Source organism: Anser brachyrhynchus (assembly GCF_964034855.1).
Source record: "Anser brachyrhynchus genome assembly, chromosome: 7".
NCBI lineage: Eukaryota > Metazoa > Chordata > Aves > Anseriformes > Anatidae > Anser > Anser brachyrhynchus.
Window position 1 is genome coordinate 18,124,821 of NC_137701.1, and position 22,944 is coordinate 18,147,764.

At 38.8% G+C, this 22,944-nt stretch overlaps 1 protein-coding gene and 1 long non-coding RNA gene across 10 annotated transcripts in view; one reads left to right on the forward strand and one right to left on the reverse strand.

Annotated features, from left to right (window-relative positions):
* The window catches only part of PDE11A (phosphodiesterase 11A), a 135,180-nt gene that overhangs the window by 104,332 nt on the left and 7,904 nt on the right, over window positions 1–22,944 (forward strand). For 8 of the 9 annotated variants that reach the window (XM_080599490.1, XM_080599488.1, XM_080599492.1 and 5 more), the window contains 5 exons: window positions 613–713; window positions 4,914–4,991; window positions 6,357–6,420; window positions 9,426–9,500; window positions 11,458–11,541. In XM_080599490.1, the coding sequence (XP_080455616.1) occupies window positions 613–713; window positions 4,914–4,991; window positions 6,357–6,420; window positions 9,426–9,500; window positions 11,458–11,541 (402 nt within the window). Of the gene's footprint in view, window positions 1–612; window positions 714–4,913; window positions 4,992–6,356; window positions 6,421–9,425; window positions 9,501–11,457; window positions 11,542–15,416; window positions 21,153–22,944 lie in introns of those variants that run through there. The other variant, XM_080599491.1, reaches the window with a different exon arrangement.
* Window positions 1–22,944, reverse strand: part of LOC308198031 — a 71,552-nt gene that overhangs the window by 21,170 nt on the left and 27,438 nt on the right. The gene's annotated exons all lie outside the window — the stretch shown is intronic.

The window sequence follows — 22,944 nt, forward strand, 5'->3', positions numbered from 1 at the left end:
TCTGGCTATGGAGCACCTTTCAAATTCTTAGCCCATGACCCATAGGAAGGCCTATTCGGCCTTTAAACCACATAAAGTTGCAGTTCCTCAACCTGTGTAGGAAGAGCTTGTATATGCTGTAAGAATACAGTAATGGTCAGAGTGAGCAAACAGGCTGTTTTGAATGAAAAAACTGATTTAGTGTCTTTGGCTGCCCTAACAGCAGTTTGTGCGCCTGCAAGCTGCAGCTCAGATAAATCTATTAGGAGCACAACTCAAAAGCTGCAAAGCACAGCTCCCAAAAACATTTAATAAGAGGGAAGATTGAGATGTATCCATAGTTTTCCTCCATAAACTGAGACTGTGCAGGGTCAGAGCAAAGAGTAAATCTTTTCTCAAGAGGCTATAATTTCAGTAGAGTTTAGAAAAACATCCCAGATGCTTGATTACAATCGTCAACTCTTCCTCCCCAAAGTAATCTCCACAGTATTAACATTATTATTTTGTCATAGTTTTGCCATGAATCAGAAAAAGCTTCTGTTAGAGAGAAACAGTAGGCTAAAGAGTTAGAAAACCTTTTAAAAACCTATATTGATTGCTAGTCCTTTACCTCCTTTATCTCTTTCATTATAGGGTCACAACATCTTTGCTAACTTGTCCTCTAAGGACTACAGTGACCTTATGCAGCTTCTAAAGCAATCGATATTGGCAACAGACCTCACTCTGTATTTTGAGTAAGTATTGGCATTTCTTGTATTTGACAAATGAAAATTCGAAGAACATACTCTAATGACCTATTAAATACCAATGAGGATATATAATATGAGAAATTAGTCTTTAGCTGTGGTTGAAGAGATTTAGTCTAATACTTAGTATATTTTAGGCTAATAGAAATATCTCAAGTGTCCAAGTAAGTTTTGCTTTAATGTGTAACATCTATATCAACAAAAATCAAATGAAGTCCCAGGCTCATACTTCAAAGCGATCCCAGGAATCAGCTACAGTTTGGTCCCATAATTCTCTCGTCCCTTCTGTGATCGTTTTTTCAGGCATGTAGAAAATCAATGACATTTTAGAATTATTTTCCGCCATTTCAGACCTTCTAACCACCTATGCTAAAATTACTGTATTTAATAAAAGAGCCGGATGCTGAGGTAATGAAAGCTTACATGTTACTTCTTTGAAGAAAATTATGCCAATTTGCATCAGATGAGAAATAAGATTAACTGTAGAGAAGTGTAATAGGATCTCTTTCATCCAGTTATCTTTTTTTTTCTCATCTGCATATCAAATCTCTAAGCAGACTTCAAGTTGGTTCTATTTTGTTTTTCAAACACTGCTAATTATTACCAAGTTATATTTGCAGTGAGACTGTGTGGGAGTGTGCGTGTAGCCGGAGGAGTCATGGTGTCACCAGCACTTTATGCTTCTGGATCAACCCCCTCTGGCACGTCTGTGGCTGGCTTACAGGGAGAGTGTTGGCAGGTGTGCAGCTTTACATGCTGCCTTCTCAGCCTTGACAATGCTCCATCCTTAGGGATTCTTGTTTAGGATCCTATCTCATACGACTCTGGGTAGCGTTTGGTAATGTTTTTCTCAACTTTTAGAGGAGGGGTATACATGTATTCCCCCCTTTATGTGTGCTGATGGTTGATACCAAACCAGTTTTCTAGGTAACTTCAGGCATAGTTTATCTATTCAACTCTATATCAACATTGTATCTTTAACTGTTAATTGTAAAAATACTAAAATACTAATTGAGATGCTGTAATGTTTGTCCTGTCTTTTTTTTTTTTTTTTCTTCTCCCAGTATTGTGTTACTTTGTTAAGGGCTACTTCTGAACAATACTGGCAGTAAAGACACTTTTCTTTGTTTCCTGCAAGTCTGTTCTCAGAGAAGCTGTATTAAGAAAGGGTTTTTATGAATAGTTTTACTGTAAATAACTTGTAAAATTAGCCCATGAAGAGGTTTCTACTAAGAGTCAGTCTGCGAAGAAATTTCTGCTTGTTGACATGAAGGTCCACAGGAAGACAAATAAACCCTTTAAAACACATTATTTTGAAGCTGTCTGTCAGGCTAGCTAGTGATCTGGAGGGCTGGTATGGCAGTGGAATTTGCTGACAGCTTTAAGTGAGATACAAGGACCACAGGGATGTGACAGTAGAGGTTCTACTGCCTACCTGCAAATAACGGGGACTGCAGAATTGGTTTGTGCTGTAAGGAGAGGATGACGGTTAGGGGGCTGAGAGGGCAGCTGTCCCAGCATGGCCCCATGCGCTCCCGCTGGCCCTGCAGCCCCTGAACGAGCTGGAGGCTGTGCCTTGGAGAGGGCCTATCCTGGAGAGCGCCTTAGGAGGCAACCCAGGCATGATGAAGCTCTTTTCCCTGCCTGCCTTATGCTAAAAAACTATGTGGTCAAGTTGTCTTTCTAGTTTTAATACAAAGAAATAAAGTCCAAAGAGGGACATCAGTTGAATTTCAAGATTATTCTTCCCTGCTTGCATAATTGATTTTTACTTGCTATATGAATCAGAAAAGTTTTAGTAAATGAGACCTCTTTACTCAGAAGTCTGCAAATAAGTTATCTTTTCCTCTGATGTTGTTATGATTCATTAATCAGGTGGTGGTTATGCTACTCTACTTCTATGAGTGCCTGAAAATGATTCCCTGAAATCACTGTTGGTTTACACTTCTAAAAGCCACCCAATGCGAACAGGTGTTTCCACACAAGAACCTTGCTATTCTAACTTGTTTTTTCAGTTTGCCATGTCTTCAATATTTTTGTAGGGAAGGAAATTATCATATCAGTATTCTTACAATGCTTAAACCTAATGAACAGAAAATCCAATTAGCAAAAGAGCAACAAAATTTCAGGCAGATCAAGGCTTTATGACCCTCTCAAGGCACTGCTTTTCTACAAACAAACAAAAAGATGACTTTCAGCAAAAGATTAGATGGAAAATGTACTTGATTTTAGCAGATAACATTAAATGATGTTCATAGATAATACAGCAAGCAAAAGAATGGAACCAAAGCGAAGGTTATGGAAATTAGCTGAAATGATGTCTTGAGCTACTGAACTGTAAAGCAACTGCATTTGCTATATGTAGCAAGTCAACTTTCCCTTTCAGGCTAAATACAAGAGTCAGTGCTACTCAAAAACATTCCCAAATCGTTGTCATTCTCTTTATTTCTTAAATCCTGTCATGTTATATTTGCTTAATAGCAACAAACCTCTTCCTGTTGGATACCATGCCTGAGTAACCAGTAGGAAACACTAAACTGTTTCCTTATACATGACTGCTTTCCTCAGGTTGACTCTTTCCTATACTAGAAATTCCCTATGGAGTTAGACTAATACATCTACATCTATTCCAATGGATGTCAAAGCAAACTCCTAATTTAAAATTTTCATCTTAATGTATGGCCCTGAGACTCGCAACATTTTCAGTTACTGTTTATGAATCTCTGTACTTTAAATGTGAATGTTTGAGGTTTCTGAGATGTCATCTTCCTGACATCTTTAAATCCTTTCAGCTTTAAAAACTGTTGCCCATTTTGTGTCCAGTAACATATGAATTATGCAGAATAACCAATACTACAAAATGAAAGAATTACCACATTTTACACTTAGATTGGGCACTGAAATACGGGATGCAAAAATCTACCACTCTCCCTCTTAATGAAGTACATAGTTATTGATGATCAGCTCAGGATTTGGTTGATTTCAGGTTTAAGTGCCAAGTAGTCTTGGCCATTAAAATGTTCATCACTGCAATGTTTATTCCCAGTGGGGCCACGATGCTATGAATTTGTACATGAACTGAATTTTGTTTTCTGCATGTATGACTTTGCATTGTACTCCCAAATAGTCTAATGTAAAATTCTTTTACATCTCATTTCAAGAAGCATAAGGGATTAGATATCACCGTGTATAAAACTTGCACTCACTGCCATCAGACTGTGCTTTCAATAACTACTGTTCAAAATTGCAGTCCAGCTGACATAAATGTGGAAAATAAAAAGCCATAAGCTTTCTCCAGTGAGGAATCTAGTAATGATGTGCCCACATGGCAAGGAGATAGCAGTCTCCCATGAGCTGGGGCACTGGACTGGCACCCAAAACATAGGGATTTTGTTTCCAGCTTTGGTGCTAATATGTTGTCACTCTAAGCAAGTTGTTCCATATTTTTGTACTTCAACTTCTGCATCTGTGGCAGAATCTGCTTCACGCTGCATGTGTAGTCACACTGTGTGTAGTAAGAGCCCATTGAAGTTCGAGTGTGAGTTGTGATAAAAATTACAGACTATGAGTCCGAATTTTGGTACTTAAAGGCACCAAGCGAGCATTAACATGTCCTGATTCATGTTTTGTCCATCACTGAGGAGATTGGCAAGATCTTCCAGAAGACAAAGCATGGGGTCAAGCAGGGAGACCTAATTTAAAGTCAGTGAGGACTACTGACTCAGGACATCCACAGCATCTTGGTGTTTTGTGTGTTGGAAATAACTGTAATTACAAGGCTCTGAAAAATCCTTCAGGATCCAGAAGTAAAAAAAACATTCTGCAAGGACAAGTAAAGTGAAGTGTGTGTATAATTCAGGGGTATTTCTATCGTCTGTCTGTCCACTGCTGTAGTCAAACATTTCATGCTTCCTTGGAAGACTGAACATTTTGGTATCATTTATTTCCTTATCTTCAGAGGCCATAAATACAGTATCGCTTTTACTAGGCAGCTCTGACATTGATAACAGACATTTATAGAACATTTTCAGAAATTAGTATGTTTCGCTTAAATGGACTGTCAGTGTAACGTCTTTAACAATAATACATGAGGTTCAATGGTTTCATATCACTTAGAGAACCATGTTTCTACTGCAGTGCTGCCCTGGAAGTATCCGTTTGCCTCTCTGATAATCTGTTTTGTTGCAGGAGAAGGACTGAGTTTTTTGAACTTGTCAGTAAAGGTGGTTATGATTGGAATATAAAGAAACATCGAGAAATATTTCGGTGAGCACTAACATTTCTTGCTTTCTAGTTATTTCAAAGTGTAGACTTTGTTTAAGGAATTTCTTATGTTGTGGAAAGAAGACTGCAGTAACAAGAGAAGGCAGCTTGGTTTAAAAATAAAAGATGATGATATATATGATATGATTTCCAAACATTACCAAACTTAGCAGGGATGTAATTAGTATAACCTCACCTTCTCCATTCCCATTTCTGCTTCTGCCGCATATTTTTCCCCTTCTCCCAGCCTCACCAGTTACTGCTCAGCCCTTCTGATCTTTCTCCAGAAAGCATCAATATTCTGCCTCTGAACCCAAAGGCCTTTCTTTCCTTCCCATTTCCTGTTTCCTCCTCCTCCCAGCTATTCTCTTCTGTAGGCTTTTGTGCTCCTGTAGTTTGTAACTGGGAATTTGCAGATACAGTACTCTTCTAACCCTCAGGAATGATTGGAGCATGCACCCTATAGACATTGTGGCTGGTATGGGTACACGCCACTGTTGAGCCAACGTGTGCATATTTGCATATGCATATCTGATTATGTCTCAATTTATATGAAATTTCATTAAAATTCTATTTCCTTTTGGGTGTCTTTTTTTTTTTTAAACTGAAAAAATGGCCATTTTCTATTTTCCATATCATTTCACTCATTCCTGATTTTAGATTCAAGCAATATATTTGATGCTTCATTTTCAGTGCCCTTGTTCTTCGTTTAAACTTTCTTAGACTTTTATCTGCATCATGTACTGTACATAAACGCTTTCTCCAGCTGAATGGTTTCTTTCTTCTAATGCATATAAAACATGGTTGTAGCTAGGTATTAAACTACAGTGGAACAGTACAGCTCATTGTAAATCTTAAATTTTTATTGTAGATGAGCAGTAGAAACTGCTTAAGCAGTGTCTGTGTTGCCTCCTGTGATTATAGGTTCTCTTGCTACAGCAGTCACTTACAAATAGGCATATAAATTAATTCAGTTTGCAGGTATTATTGTATAATAATACCCTTACTTATATCATGTGACGTACATGCTTTCGGGTATATTATATGTATTTATATAAGTAGTGGCAGGAGTACTGCAAAATTAGCAGTTACTCCCGTGCAATACCATTTCTTTTCTAGTGTGCAGTGCACAATGCCAAAAATTCATTGTCTGATGACCTGCAATACATTAGCCTTCACAGGCACAATTGTGATGTAAAAGCCATGCTGATGGCTGAGATTTCAAACATGTCATTCTTTTCTGGAGGAAAAGAAGGTGCCATGGCTGACATTTTATATATGTATTATTTATTTATGCACCCAGAGCAGAGTTGTTTAGAAATCCAACAAAGGTTGATTCAGCTTGTATTGTTCATTTCTGTTTTTCAGATCAATGCTAATGACAGCCTGTGACCTTGGAGCTGTGACCAAACCGTGGGAGATTTCAAGACAGGCAAGTCATGATTAATAGCAGGGCTGGGAGAAGGCGGGACTGGTGGGACAATATTCCCAGGGCCCTGACTTACAAGGGACCAAAACTGGAATCAATTTACAGCAGTATTAATGCTATAAAAAATAGCAGGGGGGTTCTGCAAGAAATAGTTTATTGCTTAATCTTTCTATGTGCGCATGCTGGTGAACAGTATGTAGGTACCTGAAGAGATCCAGCTTTACAACCTCTCCTCTTACTAACCTTTTAGATCTATATTTAAAAAAAAAAATAAAAAAAGCATGAGCCACATGCATTTGCACTTCCTTGGTTTGTCCCAAAGTTCTTTTTGGCAGTGACAGAATCTTTCCTGAATCAGCAGATGATCTGCAAACTTGGATTAACATCAGATTGTTCTGTTAGAAGTATGTTCATTGATGGAAAAAAAATTGCAAGTGTTTTGTAGAGTTTTGTTTAGCATCCTGTACTTAGAAACAAAGAAAAACTCAGTCTTCTGCTGCTAAGAAGGCCTTTTAGAAGCTTATACATAAAACTCGGGTCCAAGCATTGACTACAGGAAATAATTACAATGTGGGAAAGTAAGCATCTGGCTTACTGGATCAAGACTTGTCCCAAGAGTCTTGTCCTTTACCACATGATTTTCCCACTTCTAGGCATCTTTCCTTACTCAGCACCCATCATTAATACTTCCTGTTTCCCATGCTAGCAATTCTGTGTCCTTCACTGAGGTCCAGAACCACCTAGTAGAAGGCAGGCTGCATAGGGAAATAGGGGTTTGGAGGAATATGCACCATGAAGAAGCAAATAGGAAATACACCAGTACAGCTGAGTGTAGGTGAGCAGCTGGAGTGAGTTTGATTGGCTTAATGACAAAGTGACAGTTAAGATGGGTTGAAGACGATAAGCTAGACAAGAGAGCTAGTGAGGTACAAGCAGCCAGAGTTCTTGGAGAAGGACAAGGAATGTGGCAGCTAAGAGACTTGCACTCCTTTGCAGCAAAACTATGTGCACGTTAACTCAGTAAAAACACATTCATGTGCTGAGGGCGTCAGCTGCACTTGCAGTTTTGTCAGATGAACCTTTTTTGCTTTTATAAGCAGACTAGAACAATAGTCCATCCAAGGCTATTACTCAGCCTGAATGCAGTCACCTCACAGAAATCAGGGAAGTTGCTCTTATCCTGCAGTGGGAAAATGAGTTTCAAGACTTTTCAGTACCATCTAGCCACGGCTGAGGTCCAGGCAATCCCTCCTCATTTCTCTTCTTTAACCCAGTTAGCTTCTACATTTTCTTTGACAGCTAAATTGTCAGGTAGAGTCTGTTTTCCATGTTGTGGCTCTGTGTTACGTTGCTGAATTAGTGATGAAGTCTCTGGCAAACTGTTATTTATTCTTCCCATTTTTGAGGTCTGCAGGTGAAAATTCCCCTGCAGCCTAGCGTACAGGTTTACTTTATATTGAAAAATCCCATCTGGGATTGATTGAAACATTACCTGGTTGAGCAGAGAAACTAAATGGTCCACAGAGGGAAAGTAGGGGCAATAGTTGGACCTCAACTGTGCCTAAAGAAAAGGAACATGAAAAGCAAGCTAAAAAAAAAGATTAAAATATGTGAATCAAAAGGAATAAAGATTAAAAGTGAGAAGAAAAAATTCAGGACAAGAAGATAGATGAAAAAGAGAAAGGGACACAAGGAGAACAGGATCAGAATAGCAGTAAGATGGGGTGAGACTATATATTGATTATTCTCATACAATACACTTGGCAAACACTTAATTGCTGCTAAGTTGTTAAATTATTCCTCTATATGGAGTATTGATCCAGAATGTTATTAGTGCACTGGGATTACGTTATAAAGTTCCAAACCGTGTGATAGCCAGGCTCAAGATTTAAGAATACTTTATAACATCACTTCACCTATTTCTAATGTATTTTGATATTCCCTGTGTCAATTTTAGCAAGCTTAGGATTTGTGAATGTTAGCTACTGTGCAGTTGCTACACCAAGACATTTTGAGATTTTATGAAGTTTTTTATGAAGTGTAGGTTCTCTCAGTTCACCCTCTTATGTCTTGGCGTTACAAAATCATTTCCTATCTTGAAAACTCTTGAAAACAATAAGCAGACATGACAGGAGCTTTACGAACTGAATGCCATCTTCAGTAGGTAAGTTTCCTTTTTTTATATCTGAAGTGTCATGTGTGCCTACCATCTAAGCCCTGCACTTGAGGAAAGCACAGTTCATAAGGCTACCATATCAGGATTGCTTAGTTTGGTTTCTTAAATTTCCTGCTGTTTCCATAACTAATTTTGTTATTAAATCTCATATTCTTCTGAGGAGCACAACCATCTGCTGAGTAGAATAACATCTTCATTCACAAAAATCAGAAAGACATCTTCCAACCTACCAGTTCTTGCTTTTGATTAAATATGATAATAACAGTCTGAGTTCATATTTGATATTCAGGTCCTATAGTGATGACAGTCATGGGGAAAAAATTAAAGTCTAGTGGGGAAAAAACCTTTATGATTTCACATTAAATTAAGACAACAGAGGTTACTGGTTAATTAAGTTTCTTTGACAAGTGAAGTTGTTTATACAAGGCAACAGCCTGTAAATACCCAGAGAGCTCTTGCACATTTTACAAAGCATTTTTATAGATGTAATTATGCATGCCAACAAGAAGTTACCATTTTCTATTCTGTTCTCAATACTTGAATAAATTGCATATAAATGCAGTGAGTGCTACCTGTATATTGCAATGTAATTCCCCAGTCAGTTCCCTACCAAAAGGTGATAAATGTGCCTATTGGTGGTCATGGCTATTTATACCCACTTGTATGCCGAGCTCTGAAAAGTATGCAAACATGCCTTGACATCAGTCACGTAACTGGGGCTATTGACTTCTTTACATTTAAGCACAGGCTGAGGTCATGGTCTGAGCAAGACCTTAGTACCCGAAAAATTATGTTACAAGAACTCTAATCTTTATCACAATTTATGTTTTAGGCGGCTGAGCTGGTAACCAGTGAGTTCTTTGAACAAGGAGACAGAGAAAGATCTGAACTGAAACTCACCCCGTCAGTAAGTCTTTGTCGCTTCTGAAATAGTTACCCACTTGAACAGGATAAGAAAATATCATTGGGTTCATTCAGAAAAAATAACTGTTTGGTATAAAAAGAAGCATCTTGAAATAAATAAGAGCTTTGTTGAATAAGGAGATTCATTGAGAGCCATATATTAAAAGCTCTCCAGTCAACTTGGTCACTTTAGCTTTGAGCCCATCCGCATTTTCTGTACCTAACCCCAAGGTTATTCTGTCATTTAATTTTCTAAGCAATGGGTACTATTTTTCATACACAGAATTCAAATCAAAAATCACCAGATACTTAGGGACATTTAAACTTTATGCTGCAGTTGTCTGTTATCTGTGTTATTTGATATATCAAATGCTGAAAAGCGTTTCTGTAGATATGCAACTAAATACAACACTTTGAAAGAATAAATTGATATTAACTGGAATATAGGCAGATGGGTATAAAGTTTCAAACACGAACTAAGAAAAAAAATCATAAAGATTTTCGGTGAATGATTTGAAGAGAAAGCCTCATCCAGGTTAAGTACTTCAAAATGTTTACGAACTTGTCTGGAGGAAATGCGAAAAGAGAAACTAGAAAGTCTTCTAAAGACTTTAACTTACAAGCTATTTGCAAATATGCTTATGCTTCCAAAAATAAAAAAGACTATTCTAGTTGCTCAGATTTGTTCTAATTTGGTAACTGGCACATGAGCTTACTACCTGTGGGGATGTTATGAAGCCAAAAAAATTAAAAAGCTTGTAGAAAATGTTCAGATAGAGAGTTGCTAGTCAGCACGATAATTTGATGATATCTTAACTTAGAACTCATGGAATTTTTTTCTTGCATCATCCTTATGAAGATCTGAAAAGGACAGTATTTTTCAAAATGATTTTAATAGGAAATACAGAAATATCCTAACTGACAGGCAAGATTCTCATTTAGGATTGAATCCTTGAATCTTAGCTCCATGTCTTATTTAGATAAACTGTGTGATAACTGTGTATGTCAGAAAGAGCAGGCCACAACTAGAAGACTTCAACCATGCATGTACTACAATGTAGTATGCATAGTTTGGAGTTTCTAGAAGGTTGAGAAGGAAAGTAAGTTTCCTCAGGAGACATCAGTTTAGAGGAAATGGGCCCATAGTAAAACCAGATTTTCCACATAAGAAGACAGGAACGTTTAAAACTTGGCATATTCAGAGAATAAAAGAAGAAATTTAGTGATGGACCACTAGAAGGAGGATTAAGATCCCATAGAAAGAAAACTGATGGACCAAGTAATCTTAGGGAGGATATGGAGGAAACTTATGTTTGAACCCTTCAGAACTAAGTTTCTTCTATCTTCTATAAGGCAGTACAGCCAGTAATTGAGCATCTTAAACATTGACTTAGTCTCTCTAATTTCCTCTTTAGAGAGTGCAGCAGGCAGTGAAGTAGGCTGTATCCAGAAGAACAAATTGCTAACTACTCCCCAGACTGCTCTGTTGACTCCCCGTGCTTTGGATTCACAGACATAGCTGGTTCTGCAAAAAGGGTCTTTAATTGGGAGGGAGGGAGGAAGGGAGCCAGGCCAGATCCATCACTGTTCATTTTGCTGAGCTGGAAGACCCTGTATGAGGAAAGGAAAATTTCTCCTCAAAGGTATCTACATTTCAACAGAGTTTTTTTCTTTGTTTGTTTGTTTACCAACTCAACTCCAACTGCAGAGCATTTATTTTATATTTCAGAATTATAAAATTTAAATACATTCAGCCTACAAATTTCAAAACAGAAATGAAAATAAACAGTTTATTTTTCATGCCAGACAAAGCAGTAGGAAGACTGCTGCAAAGATTGATTATGGTTTACAAAGTGTTCTGGTTTTGAGAATTTGATCATAGTTCCGAAGTGCTGGATGATGTATCTGTAAAATACTCCAGTGTAATAAAGCATGACAGTTTTGTTCCCTTCTCAATTCAGGCCATTTTTGATCGGAACAGGAAAGATGAACTACCCAGGTTGCAGCTCGAGTGGATTGATAGCATCTGCATGCCATTGTATGAGGTAATTTTTACTTACTGCTCCTTGTAGAGTCCAGAGAAGTTTGTTCCTGCCTCTCTAGGGAAAAAGAGCTTACTGTGCAGCCTTGAAGGCCTTTGGAATGAATGCTTTATCTCTCTTTGACTTTACCAAAAGTCTGAATTCTATGCAGAAATCTTCAGTTTCCCTGAAGGCCAGTAATATCTGCAAATATAATTTCTCTCCAAGTTATAAAAGTTGTTTAGGCAACTATTTATTTTATTATGTTTGACACAAACTGATTCTCATCATGGCGAGGTGTGGGGTGCTCTGCCGAGTGGTGCCGGTGGGCTGGACTCATTATGTGCTGCTGTCCGACTTGTGCCTGGGCACATGTCCAAATACCTGTGAATCAAAAGGAGACACGGGGCCTTTGTGCTCCCTTCTGCTTCCTTTCCAAACTGTTAAGGGGCACTCTAGGCTATGCCTTTAGGGTCAGTGGCAAATGATTTGTGATATATGCTGCGTGCTGCTTAACTTGGAGTTTACTCTTATAACAATGCTTCTGCACAGACTGCTTGGGTGTTTGGTATAAGGTGTAAATCCTCAAGTACTACTTAACTAGGGCTTTGATTGCCCAGAATAATGCTTCCCTCTTTTTGGATTAGACCAGCTTCAGAATTTGATTGCTGCGTAATGTGAACTTCACCATTTTAACTTTTATCTATATAGAAAGCAGAGCTACACAGGCAGAATGATAAATGGAAAATAAGGCTAAAGCAACTTAACCATTGATAACTGTGTCTGCCAGTTTTCCTCCTACACATTGAAACCACACAGACCACCTTATGTCACTGAAGACTGCCCGTTTGGTCATTGCTATTTGTAAAAACACGGGGATGGCCATTTTGGGGGAACTGCAAAAATACTCTCCCTGCACCCCAAACTGCCTCACATCTCTGCAATGATGAACAAAACCAAGAGCTGGAAAGTAGGTACCAGCTCCCATGTTAATGCTGCACTCTTGAAATTGTGCATGAATGTAGCCTCCCTGTCCACACAGGAAAATGGATTAGCAGTTCCTTTTCATTTTTATAGACCAGATATATCACCAACAGCAAAAAAGGTAAGAAGGATGATCTGCTTACCCTGCCCTCCGTACCTCGTGGCATCTGAGGCTGCCACTAGTGAAGGGGCTGCCCAGTAGCAAAGACAACTCATTGTGCGACAAAAAGAATATGCGCTGGTGTAAATAGTGAGGTGGACTAATGCTTTGCTTTGCCAATAGATCTGGTCCCTTCCTCAGGTCAGAATTTGTCATGATAAAATAAACTGTAAATCCATGGACTTCAAACAATTAAGACAAAGCAAGCACAGAAGACCCATAGAAACATACTTTTTTTCTTTTTAAATAATAAGCTCATCTTGGACACCAACAGGGGAGAGGGAGGGAATGACACTGGAGGAAAACTCTTAAAAACAATGTTCCATTCAATATAATAGTTCATACTACATTATAATGCATATTATACCAGAATTCATGATTTGTAATCCAAAAAAGTACAATAAAGCAGGAAGAGCTGATCATCAGACCATCCTCTGCAGGAGAAGACTAGATCAGAGCACTAATGCTCTGGTTAGTTAGCTCCATCTTAGCAGGAGATCTCTGGGGAATATATTCACATCTGATTTCCCTGCTTTCTGCTGTCTTTGCATCATGCTGTGCAGCTATTAGCCTGCTGCTCAACAACTTAAAAAAGAGACACCATCAAACCTGGAAGTCATTGCAGCACCAGCCTTAGGGGTAAACAGAAAACTTGATGTCATAGTACCACACTGCGGGAGATTCTCTCTTGAATGTGAAGCCAAGTTTTAATTTTCATATCCAGCTTAATCAAACCTCAATACACATATCACATCAGCAGTGTATTCAGACATTGTAAATCCTCTGGTTAGGGCTGGCTGAACACACTACAACTATGGGCAAGTCTCAAATTTTTATTATTTTTTTTTCATTCTAAATATATTCCTTAAAATTCTAGCCTTTATAATGTGTTGTAGGGACTGCATGTGGGGACAGAATGGGTTACATCATTACAAATGCAACATAAAGAGGCAGAGTGGCAGCTGACAAATTAGTAAAACCTTAGCAGTGCTTATATAGCTCACCAGCATAGTGCTTATAAAAACCTTATGTTTGACAAACATTTGACGCTCATTTTGATACCAAAATTACAACATTAAACCATAGAGAAGAAACTCAAGGCTTTTGAATAAAGTTATTTCCATGCAAGCGATTAGAAGTCCTGAATCCGTATGGGCAGATCCTGGTGTCCAGAGGCCTGAAGGGAACTCTGCAGGGGAACACGTGCTTCTGTACCAACCCAGCTGCTGTGGCAGGACCTAACGCTGTGCTTCATTTTACTTGACACCCAGACTGTAGAGATGGTCCCAGCAATCAGTGAATGCTGGCAACTACCATTACAGATAGAGAGGAGTTTTACTTTAAAAAGACCAGCAGAGCCCCCTGAAGTTTTCTTTACCTAAAGAAGTCCTGAGGGCAGGCTATCCTTGGCAGCTGCACACTTCTGAAGTACACAGTATGGAAGGAACTTCACAGCACAAACTTGCAGGAGTGATCTGACACCACCCTGGTGCCACTGACTACGCTGTAACAAACCATACCTTCTCCAGAGTCCAGAGCTAAGTCATATGTCAGAGTGCCCACAAGGAATATCTGATAATTCACAGAGCTTTCTAGAGAGTTCTGGCCTTCCTTGCCTTAAGCTTTTTTTTTTTTGCCCCCTCCCCCCCCCCCCCCCAACTTTTTTCCTCCATTCTGAAACATTCTTTGGGATTTAATCATTCTTCTGGGGAGATTTGTTTCTACTTCCTCCATATGCATCTGCTCTCCTCTTCCTGCTTTCCTCAGGGTAGCTTATGACAACCCACCCTGAGGTATAGTTTTTGTCCCAAGTAAAGGATGACCTAAGTCTCCTTTATTAGGCAGATGTGTATCACGGCAATGTGATAAAGCAAACACATAGCAGGAAATGTGTACCTCTGCACATTTGGCTGGAACCATTTTCTGAGTTTGGCCCATTTTGTTTTTTGTAAGAAGGTTTACAAGCGACTAGTAAATTCTCAAGATCCATGCACCTTCTGCTAGCCATCCTGTTTGACTGCTGTTTGGAATGCCAATCCAACCCTGAAGAAGGTTACAGCTGTATAAAATGTGCTATATAAGCTAATATGAAGCTTGAAGCTGAATATAAATGCATAATGATAACTGGGATATAAAACAATAATAATAATTATACACAGATTTCCCATATCCAAGTGACTAAATCAAAACCTTTTTGTTTTTACTCTGTAAGCCTGACTCTTGGCACAAGGTAAGCTGTGGCTCTGCTCCCTCGATCTGTCCCACATTTGCTGCTCGATGTGGGAATTAAGCCACCTCCGATTTCAAAATACTGTAGTAATCAAATCTGTTTCCTTCATACTGTATATCAAAGGATAGTGAAGATAAAAGCTTCCCTATTTTTTGTTCATTTCTTTTTATTACACTTGGGACATTATAATTTTATTGAATTTACTTTTTTGTTACCGTAGTGATCACTGATCAGAGTATTTTTATGTGACAGTGAAGTTTTTGCCTTGAGTAGCATAACAGCCACCCATTTACTCTGAAGCTCTGATTTTAGGGGCTTTAGTTACGCTTTACTGTATCACATTTGCTCTTCATTCAAAAATGCCAGCAAGGAAAGCATTCATCAGTAGACAGATGAGAAACAAGCTTATTAGAATAATCATTTATAAGGAAAAAACGCCTTTTTTTTTTTTTTTTATCTGTAGAGCATTTAAAATCTACTAATGTAGCTTCAGTATGGAGTAATCATCCCCTTTTTTTTTGGTAGAACACTACATAAAGGGGAATCACATGCAACTAAAGCAGAAAATCTGACATCCTGCTGAAAATAAAGCACTATGGCTACACTGGCAGCTGCATTCACCATGCAGGGAAAGTATTATGTACTTATTTTAACATAAATGTTCGTGTTGTATAACAGGAGCACCATTTCAATCATTAAGACAAATTACTGCTCTGAACCTCCTGTAAAGAGATGCTAAGAGTTTCAACACCAATAGATTCCTCTCCTGGACTCTGTGGTGTGTGCGTACCTAAAACAGGATCAGCCACAGATTTTTCCTAACTCAGATCAGATTTCTCTGTAGGGAGCAGACAGAGCAGGAGAGTGAAGATCTTATTCTTTTTAATCATTATTTTTCTCACAAACAACATCAAAGCGTTAGTGATTCACTTCAAACAAAAGATGCTAACAGAAGCCCAGCTCTGTTCACAGCATTGTTAGGCAGAGACAGTAACACTATGAATAGCAGGGCCAAAGGCCATGCACTCTGCTTCTGGGCAGATAAATACATAGTCAGGTAGTCAGTGACAATGACAGCAGCTATTTAAATTTAAGGGAGACATCTTTGTGGAAGATAAAGAAGCTCACGGCACATACAACTTATGTGTGCCTGAGATTGCCCTGCTCACCTCTACCTTGGTGCTCCATTGAATTGCTCTGTTTTAGTGCTATTCAAGATTTTCTTGGGAAGTAGGAGCTTTAAACACATAATGGTATATACAGAAGTGAAGTTGCATTATTCCTTCCAAGATTCTAGGGAGAATCTGGGAAGAGCAGACACATTTATTTTTAATTCTAGCAAGTACTTTAAATGTTTTAGACTTGAATGAAATTTTGAAGGACAGAGCCCTTCTTTATCACAGTTTGACAGACTTAGAAAGAAATCTAATCACTCTGTCTACAACTCCAAGTGCTCTGATATGCCTGTCTTCCTACAGACGATAATGTCCTGCCTTGTAATTAAATCCATCTTTAGAGAAATTCCCCTATGGTGATGTAGCTGCAAAAACATCTATCCTACTTGTTAGCAGATATTAAAGGAACAGGGTATAATAAGTGGCAGAGCTTCTACAAAGTGTAGAAAAAAAAGGACAGAAGTCTCCAGCTATCATGGCTACATCTTTGCTTTAATTTCTCCGGTTCAAGAATTGACTTTGACCCCTGAATTAGAACTTCATATTCACACACAGTGATTTTTTCCAAAAGTTTATACTCTAGCTACAATTATAAGGCAGGAGATTAACCTTTTAATATTCCTTTGCAGAAAAGAAGGAAAGGTATGCTTTAACAATCATGCTTACACTGCCATGTCCTGATACAGCCCTTCTTCAAATACCAAATCTATCCTTTTCCCTCAGTCCCTCAATGACAATTTTGCATGAGGAAATATTGTATAAGAAAGCCAGGGTTCGGACCACTCCTCTAGAAGTCCAAGATGGGCTGTATGGTATGGCTTAGTACTTATCCAAGCAAGAGTCACTGGATGTAACCAAAACAATTTATTGGTTCGAAAGTCTCTGTCTTCGATATAGTAATAACTAAAAAAGTAAATAAAAAAATAAATTGTTTTAAAGGAGGAAGATCTTATCTGTATGAACATTTTGGCAATGGCTTGCTGTACCCGGCATTCACCCAAAACTGGGGTTGCTGACACAAAATTCAGAGCACTGCTGTTCTATTTTGTTTGCACCTAATTAGGGGGCAGGGCTAGCACTATGTAGCGAGCTGTTCACTATGAACAATACACAGACATTCACTGAAACGTGTACACGAGTTCTTGAGAAGTGTTTCAACAGAAAAAAAAAAAGGGGGTGGCTAGGTTTGGGGAATCAGGACTAAACTGGAAAAATGTGTTCACAGGGAGGAATTTCATCAGCTCTGTGTGATTCTCATTGAAATCAGCTTTTCCCTTATAGAATGCTGAGGGAAGAGCAGGATAACTTTTGATAGATCCTAATGAACACCAAAAAGACATTAGTAAGGCTTACTTCTGATATATGGCTTGGACACAAAGAGTGAGAGAGAATGCATCTATGCTTCCTGGGACTGCCCAGCTGACAAGGATTAGTAAGGCAGATAGGCTTAGGATGCAGTCTGTGATACACCACGGACTGAGGCTGCACACACATTGGCAGATTAAATTAGTCTCACTTTCTGTTGAAATCCAGGGGGTAATATTATCTGAGGAAGAGCAGGTGCAGCATATTCTGCTGTGTTTGTAAGAAATCTGCTTCAGAGGAAATTTAATCAGGCAAATTATGCCAACTGCTAGTGCTGGGGGGGAGTTGGTAGCTAAGGATTATGTTAGGGATAAGGGTTTGTCACAGAGCAAAGAGACTTTGCACTGCAGAAGGATCTCTCTGTAGCCTTGAAATGGCAACGTGGCTGGGCTCAGCACATTTGTTGCCCTGCTGCTTGTCTACCAACGATGAACGTAATCAAGGCTACCTGGAATGAATGCTCTTGAACTTTCAGAAAACTCAGGTACTCTGACTATAATACAGCTTCCAGTAATGGGATAAACATCAGCAGACTGTTTTTGTTACCTTGTTATTCTTAACTTAAGAGTCTATTTTTTCTGCTACTCATATACTAATGGAGAGAAGAGGTGAAGAAGAGCTATACAATAGAAGAAAACCAGAAAAAGAAGAAGGAATGCTTTTACTTGTAATTCTCAAAGTCAGTCACTAAGTGATATGGAAAGGCATAATTTTGCTGGTTTCGAAACAAGGATTTTTGTGCCAATACGTATCACAAACACCTTTTTACAAGAGACACAAAGATCTTCATCCTCTTTTCTCATTTCCTGAGAGCAGGCAGGGCTTCTTTTTGGTTTTGGAAATTATTTTTGTTAGGATTTTTGTAATTTGGTGAGATTACTGATGAAACGTTGTATTAGTATTGACAACTTCAGGAACGTACCAGTTTTCCCAAATTGGTTGGTAGAAGAGACAGCAGAAACATTTTTCCCTTCAGACAAGAGTATTTTTCAAATTACTTCTCAGTTATCTGATGCCAGAAAGATCTCAACTGAAAGGGCAGGTCAACAACTGAGATATTTGAGAGAATACAGAAGAATGAACATTTGCCATCAACTTTATTGTAGCTTGGCTTCACTAAGGCTTTCACCATGATCTGTGAGAAGAAGTGAATAATTCATAATACTACAGTTTCTGTTGCTGTTTTATTTAGGATTATCTGCTCAATGTGTTGCGAAGGACATGCAGTTATGTATGGAAATGCATACAAAGATCTGAGGAAGTAGATTGAAAAGTTGGCAGATAAGGTAGAAGAGACAGCCAATAGAGGGAACTCAAATTGTACAGCAAATCTGAAAGAAGATAAATGGATAATTTAACAGCCATTCAGTTTTCAAGAAAGACAAAGCACAAACTACATTGCATCAGAAAAGGACTAGAAATGATGATGGATGAAACACTTCAAGTAAGTGTTTAACACAACAGAATCACAGTTCCCTGCAGAATTCCCAGCTGAGGGCAAATTCAAAGAACTAAATAAGGATATGAGGCTGATACGGTTTGAAGAGTTTTTCAAAATCCATTTAATAGTATGGCAGAAGACATTGATCGGCTGCTCGGTGAAAATGTTGAAAGGAGAAGGGGTACAAGCATTTTATATTTTGCACACTTCAGATGTAGAATCAAAACCATAAACAGTAGAGACAAATAAGAAGTTGTTTATGAAACACTAACTCTTCTGAGCAAACCCTCAGTTTCATGAAATTATTATGAACGGATGAATCATTTACAACTCTAGCAACACATCAGTTGAGCTACTTCAGTAGGTACCACTCCTGTATTACTCTTTCCCTTTGACAGCAAAGCAACATTGATATTGGTCAGAACACACTTTGCTACCAGGAACTCTGTACGTATTCCCTCCCCCCAGAGTACCTGGCATATCTTACTACCAGAGAACCTTATAATCAGCCTTCCATAGTATGTACATTTAGTTACAAAGTAGTGCAGCATTATTCTTGCTACTGTACCATCACCAGAAATGTAACATTGATTCACAGCAGAAGAGCTGAATGCTCATATGTGTATTAGATCCCTTCCTGTTCACAAATAGCTCTCTTCCCCACCACTAACAATTTCTATATGGAACATAAAAGAAACTCGCATTTTCTATCAGGAAAGTTAGTGTATTCATTTCACCTAATTACAGTTTTAGGCATCAAAAGAAAAATCACTGGCAGAAATGCAAAAACAATGCACACCTGCACTGTGTATTTGACTCTGTGGAACTGCCCTCAGCTAGCCCTAGAAGGAATAAACAAAGTCTCCATCAACAATGAGATCCCAGTCTTTTTTTTTTTTCCCCCCATGAACTCAGCCGCCTCCCAAATACAGTAATTTCTTCTGGAACCTAATGATTACATATGACCCTGAATCAGTAGGGCAAATAATTAAGTCACATGCACACAGTCAAAGGTTCATATAAATTAATCCCTGCATCTTCTCTATATCACTGTATTTTATGTATTCTGCCTACAGAAGGTAGAATTTTATCTGTTTCTTTGGTTTTAGTACACAGGCATATGTGCAGAAATGCTTTTGTTTTTTCTTAACATCTTCCATCAAATATTTGTATTATGAGGCTCGAATCTGTGGATGACTGCAGTACAGATCCCTTTTATCTGAACTAATCTGAAGTTCAAGGATTTTCAGATAGATGGCTCACCTTTGGCCTATGTATTCTTACATGAAAGCCACTTCAGCAAAACTCAGGAGTCCAATTCAGCTTTGCTGTAACTGGTCACAACTCTCTTGACTTCAGCAATGCTTCATATGCTTACACCAGGTCTGAATTTATCCCTATGGCTTCTCGGTCACTAGTCCTCCCTTCCAACTCAGAAACTGCCTACATAATAAAAGTGATTCATTAGAAACCACTGGGTTCCAAAGCAGAGTGAACACTGCGACCTATAACTTTTTGATATGTGTTCAGTCATAAAACTGAATTTATATGGTCTTATTCCATAAACTCGCTTTACAAATATTAGACCCGCAACCATACTTCCGTGAGCCATAATCTTGTCAAGGCGCATAAGTTAAACAAGGTCAGAACTGGGCAATATTTGGATGAGAACCTCAAAAAAAAAAAAAAAAGAAAAAAAAAAAGAAAAAAAGACACCCTCTGGAGGTCCTGCAGTGTTTGTAAGCTAGGGCATGCAATGCGCCCCTTAAAATGATTTGGTGTTAGTCTCAGAATACAACAAAACGTTGTCTTTGTTTTAGCAGTAGTTTAGATTCTGGCCACATCTGTGCTGCACCTTGGCTGGTTCAGATAACATCCCTTCCCCGAGATGATGCTGATGTAGCAGCCGCAGTCCTCTGCCCCCACCACTGCCCTTCCACCCAGAAGGCAGAAGATCTACCAACAAATGCCTCTGCTGCTATCCGTCACTCCCACCCTGAAGGTTTTGTTTGGTGGTTGGTTGTTTGGTTTTGGTACTTCTACACTTTCTGCATTCTCTATGCTTTAGTTACAGTGCCGGGTGGGTGCTGAAGTGCCAGTAACCTCCTGTTGTAGTGGAGGAGCCCGTCCATAAGAGGAGGTTGCCTTGTGAAAGGATGTTATGGGCAGAGCAGTACACAGTCACAAAAGAGACCTACATCACTGAAGGTGACAGGAAAAATTCAGAGCTGTACAATAACTTTCTGAGAAACAGCTTAGCCACATACCTGAGGTAACACACAGATGCAGAAGAGAATTGCAAACCTATCTGGCTTTTTCTAACGCTGGAGCACAAGCCACCAGCATGACCGCTCTCCCGGCATGCTTTATCACTCTGTGATGATGAGCAGCTATTACAGGAAAGGGGGTAAACCTGTGTCAGCTGTTGAAGACCAAGTCTCTTCCTATTGAAGCAAAGAATAAATTGGCCCTTAAGAAGCTGGGTAGCAAATTAGACAGCAAAGCAGTTTGTACAAGGCATGTATCAAAAACAGTGGCATGGAGGAGCAGTACATCAAAGGGGGGAGTTCATGCAGTAAAACGGAAAGTAAAAGTGCAGCCAGGAGGCAGAAAACCCTGACTAGGCTACAGCCAAATAAACCTAAATAGCTTTAGGAATAAATTGGTGGTTTAATCCGGATCAGGAACAGGTGCTATGCATGTAATTCAGTAAATAGTCAAGAACCTGCCAGAAGGGAGAGAAATGTGTTGCTTTTGAGATAATTTCCCAGAAGCTTCATAAAAGAAAATTGATTACTGGAGTTAAATAATTTAAACAGAGCCAGAAATATAGTAATCAAATGAGTTTTTAATTACATCTCAAGCAGAAGTAAAATCCAATTTGTGTACTTTGTATCAGAAAAGTCCTACTTAAATGCTTTGCTAGCTGGAAAAAAAAAATAAAATAAAAGCTAATTTCCATAGGAATTATAGTAGTTGGTTTAATTAAAAGGCTAGATCAGAATGAAAGAGTCCCAAAGTGAAAGGATACTAAATACAGAAGCAGTGGTTTAAACATCAGATCAATGTCTGAATAAAGACGTTTTATAGATTAAGTGCAAAATCTGCACTGTCGAGATCCCTATTCTAAATTAATGTATAACAAAATAAAGTTTCTTAAAATTACACTATATATTTTGTCAGCATTCCATAGAATTAATTGCTTGTGCTATGGTAAAACTGAATATCAAAGACATGGTTTATTCTTTCTTAAATATTCCTTTTAATTTATTTTCATCACAGTTAATGTTATTAGTTACCCATTCTGGTTATTTACCTAGTGACCTCTGTTGTGTCTGGGCTATCAGACTCCATAATATGCAGTCAGGAATACATTTCTGGGAAAGCTATGTATTGCCTTTTGGATTTAATAACATGTTTACAGTTCCTAAGATGTGGTGATTACAGGGTGTGGGTGCTTCTTGAATCCATTACTGATCAACTGGGGCTTCTGCTGTAGCCAACACAAAGGTAGTTGACCTCAGCAGCTCAAGCACCCACTGTCCTCCCGGCACCTTTGGTCCCAAGTGAGATGCAGGTTGCCTGTCAGAAGCTGGTCTCCTACCGTAAGAGCATGGCACATGCCTAGGCCTGGAGGGACAGGCAGTTGGTCATGCCCTGATCCCTGTTTGCTCCCTGGCTCTAGGACTGAAAACGTGGTTTTGTGCTAAGTCTTGGCAACAAAATGGTACAGAAAAGATGCAGCCATAGCCTCAAGCGGAGCAGACACGCTGAGGCAGAGCCTGCTGTCCAGTGAACTCCTCCTCTATGCTGCCTGTAGGCAGATACAGGTTGTTGATACATTTGTGACGGAAATACACTGCACGGCATTTTGTGCTTCTAGATCCCGGGGCTGATGGGGTGTGAGTACAGAATGCCGTATTTGTGCAGAGAGATGTTTGAAATGCGCTGATTTTCAAACACAGGATAAAAATCTTAAGCAGATACTGAAAAAATGCTTCACAAGAACTTTTTGAAGATTTAAGAAATGCCAGCAAGCTTAACTCTGGATGGATACTGGCTTCGTACAGAA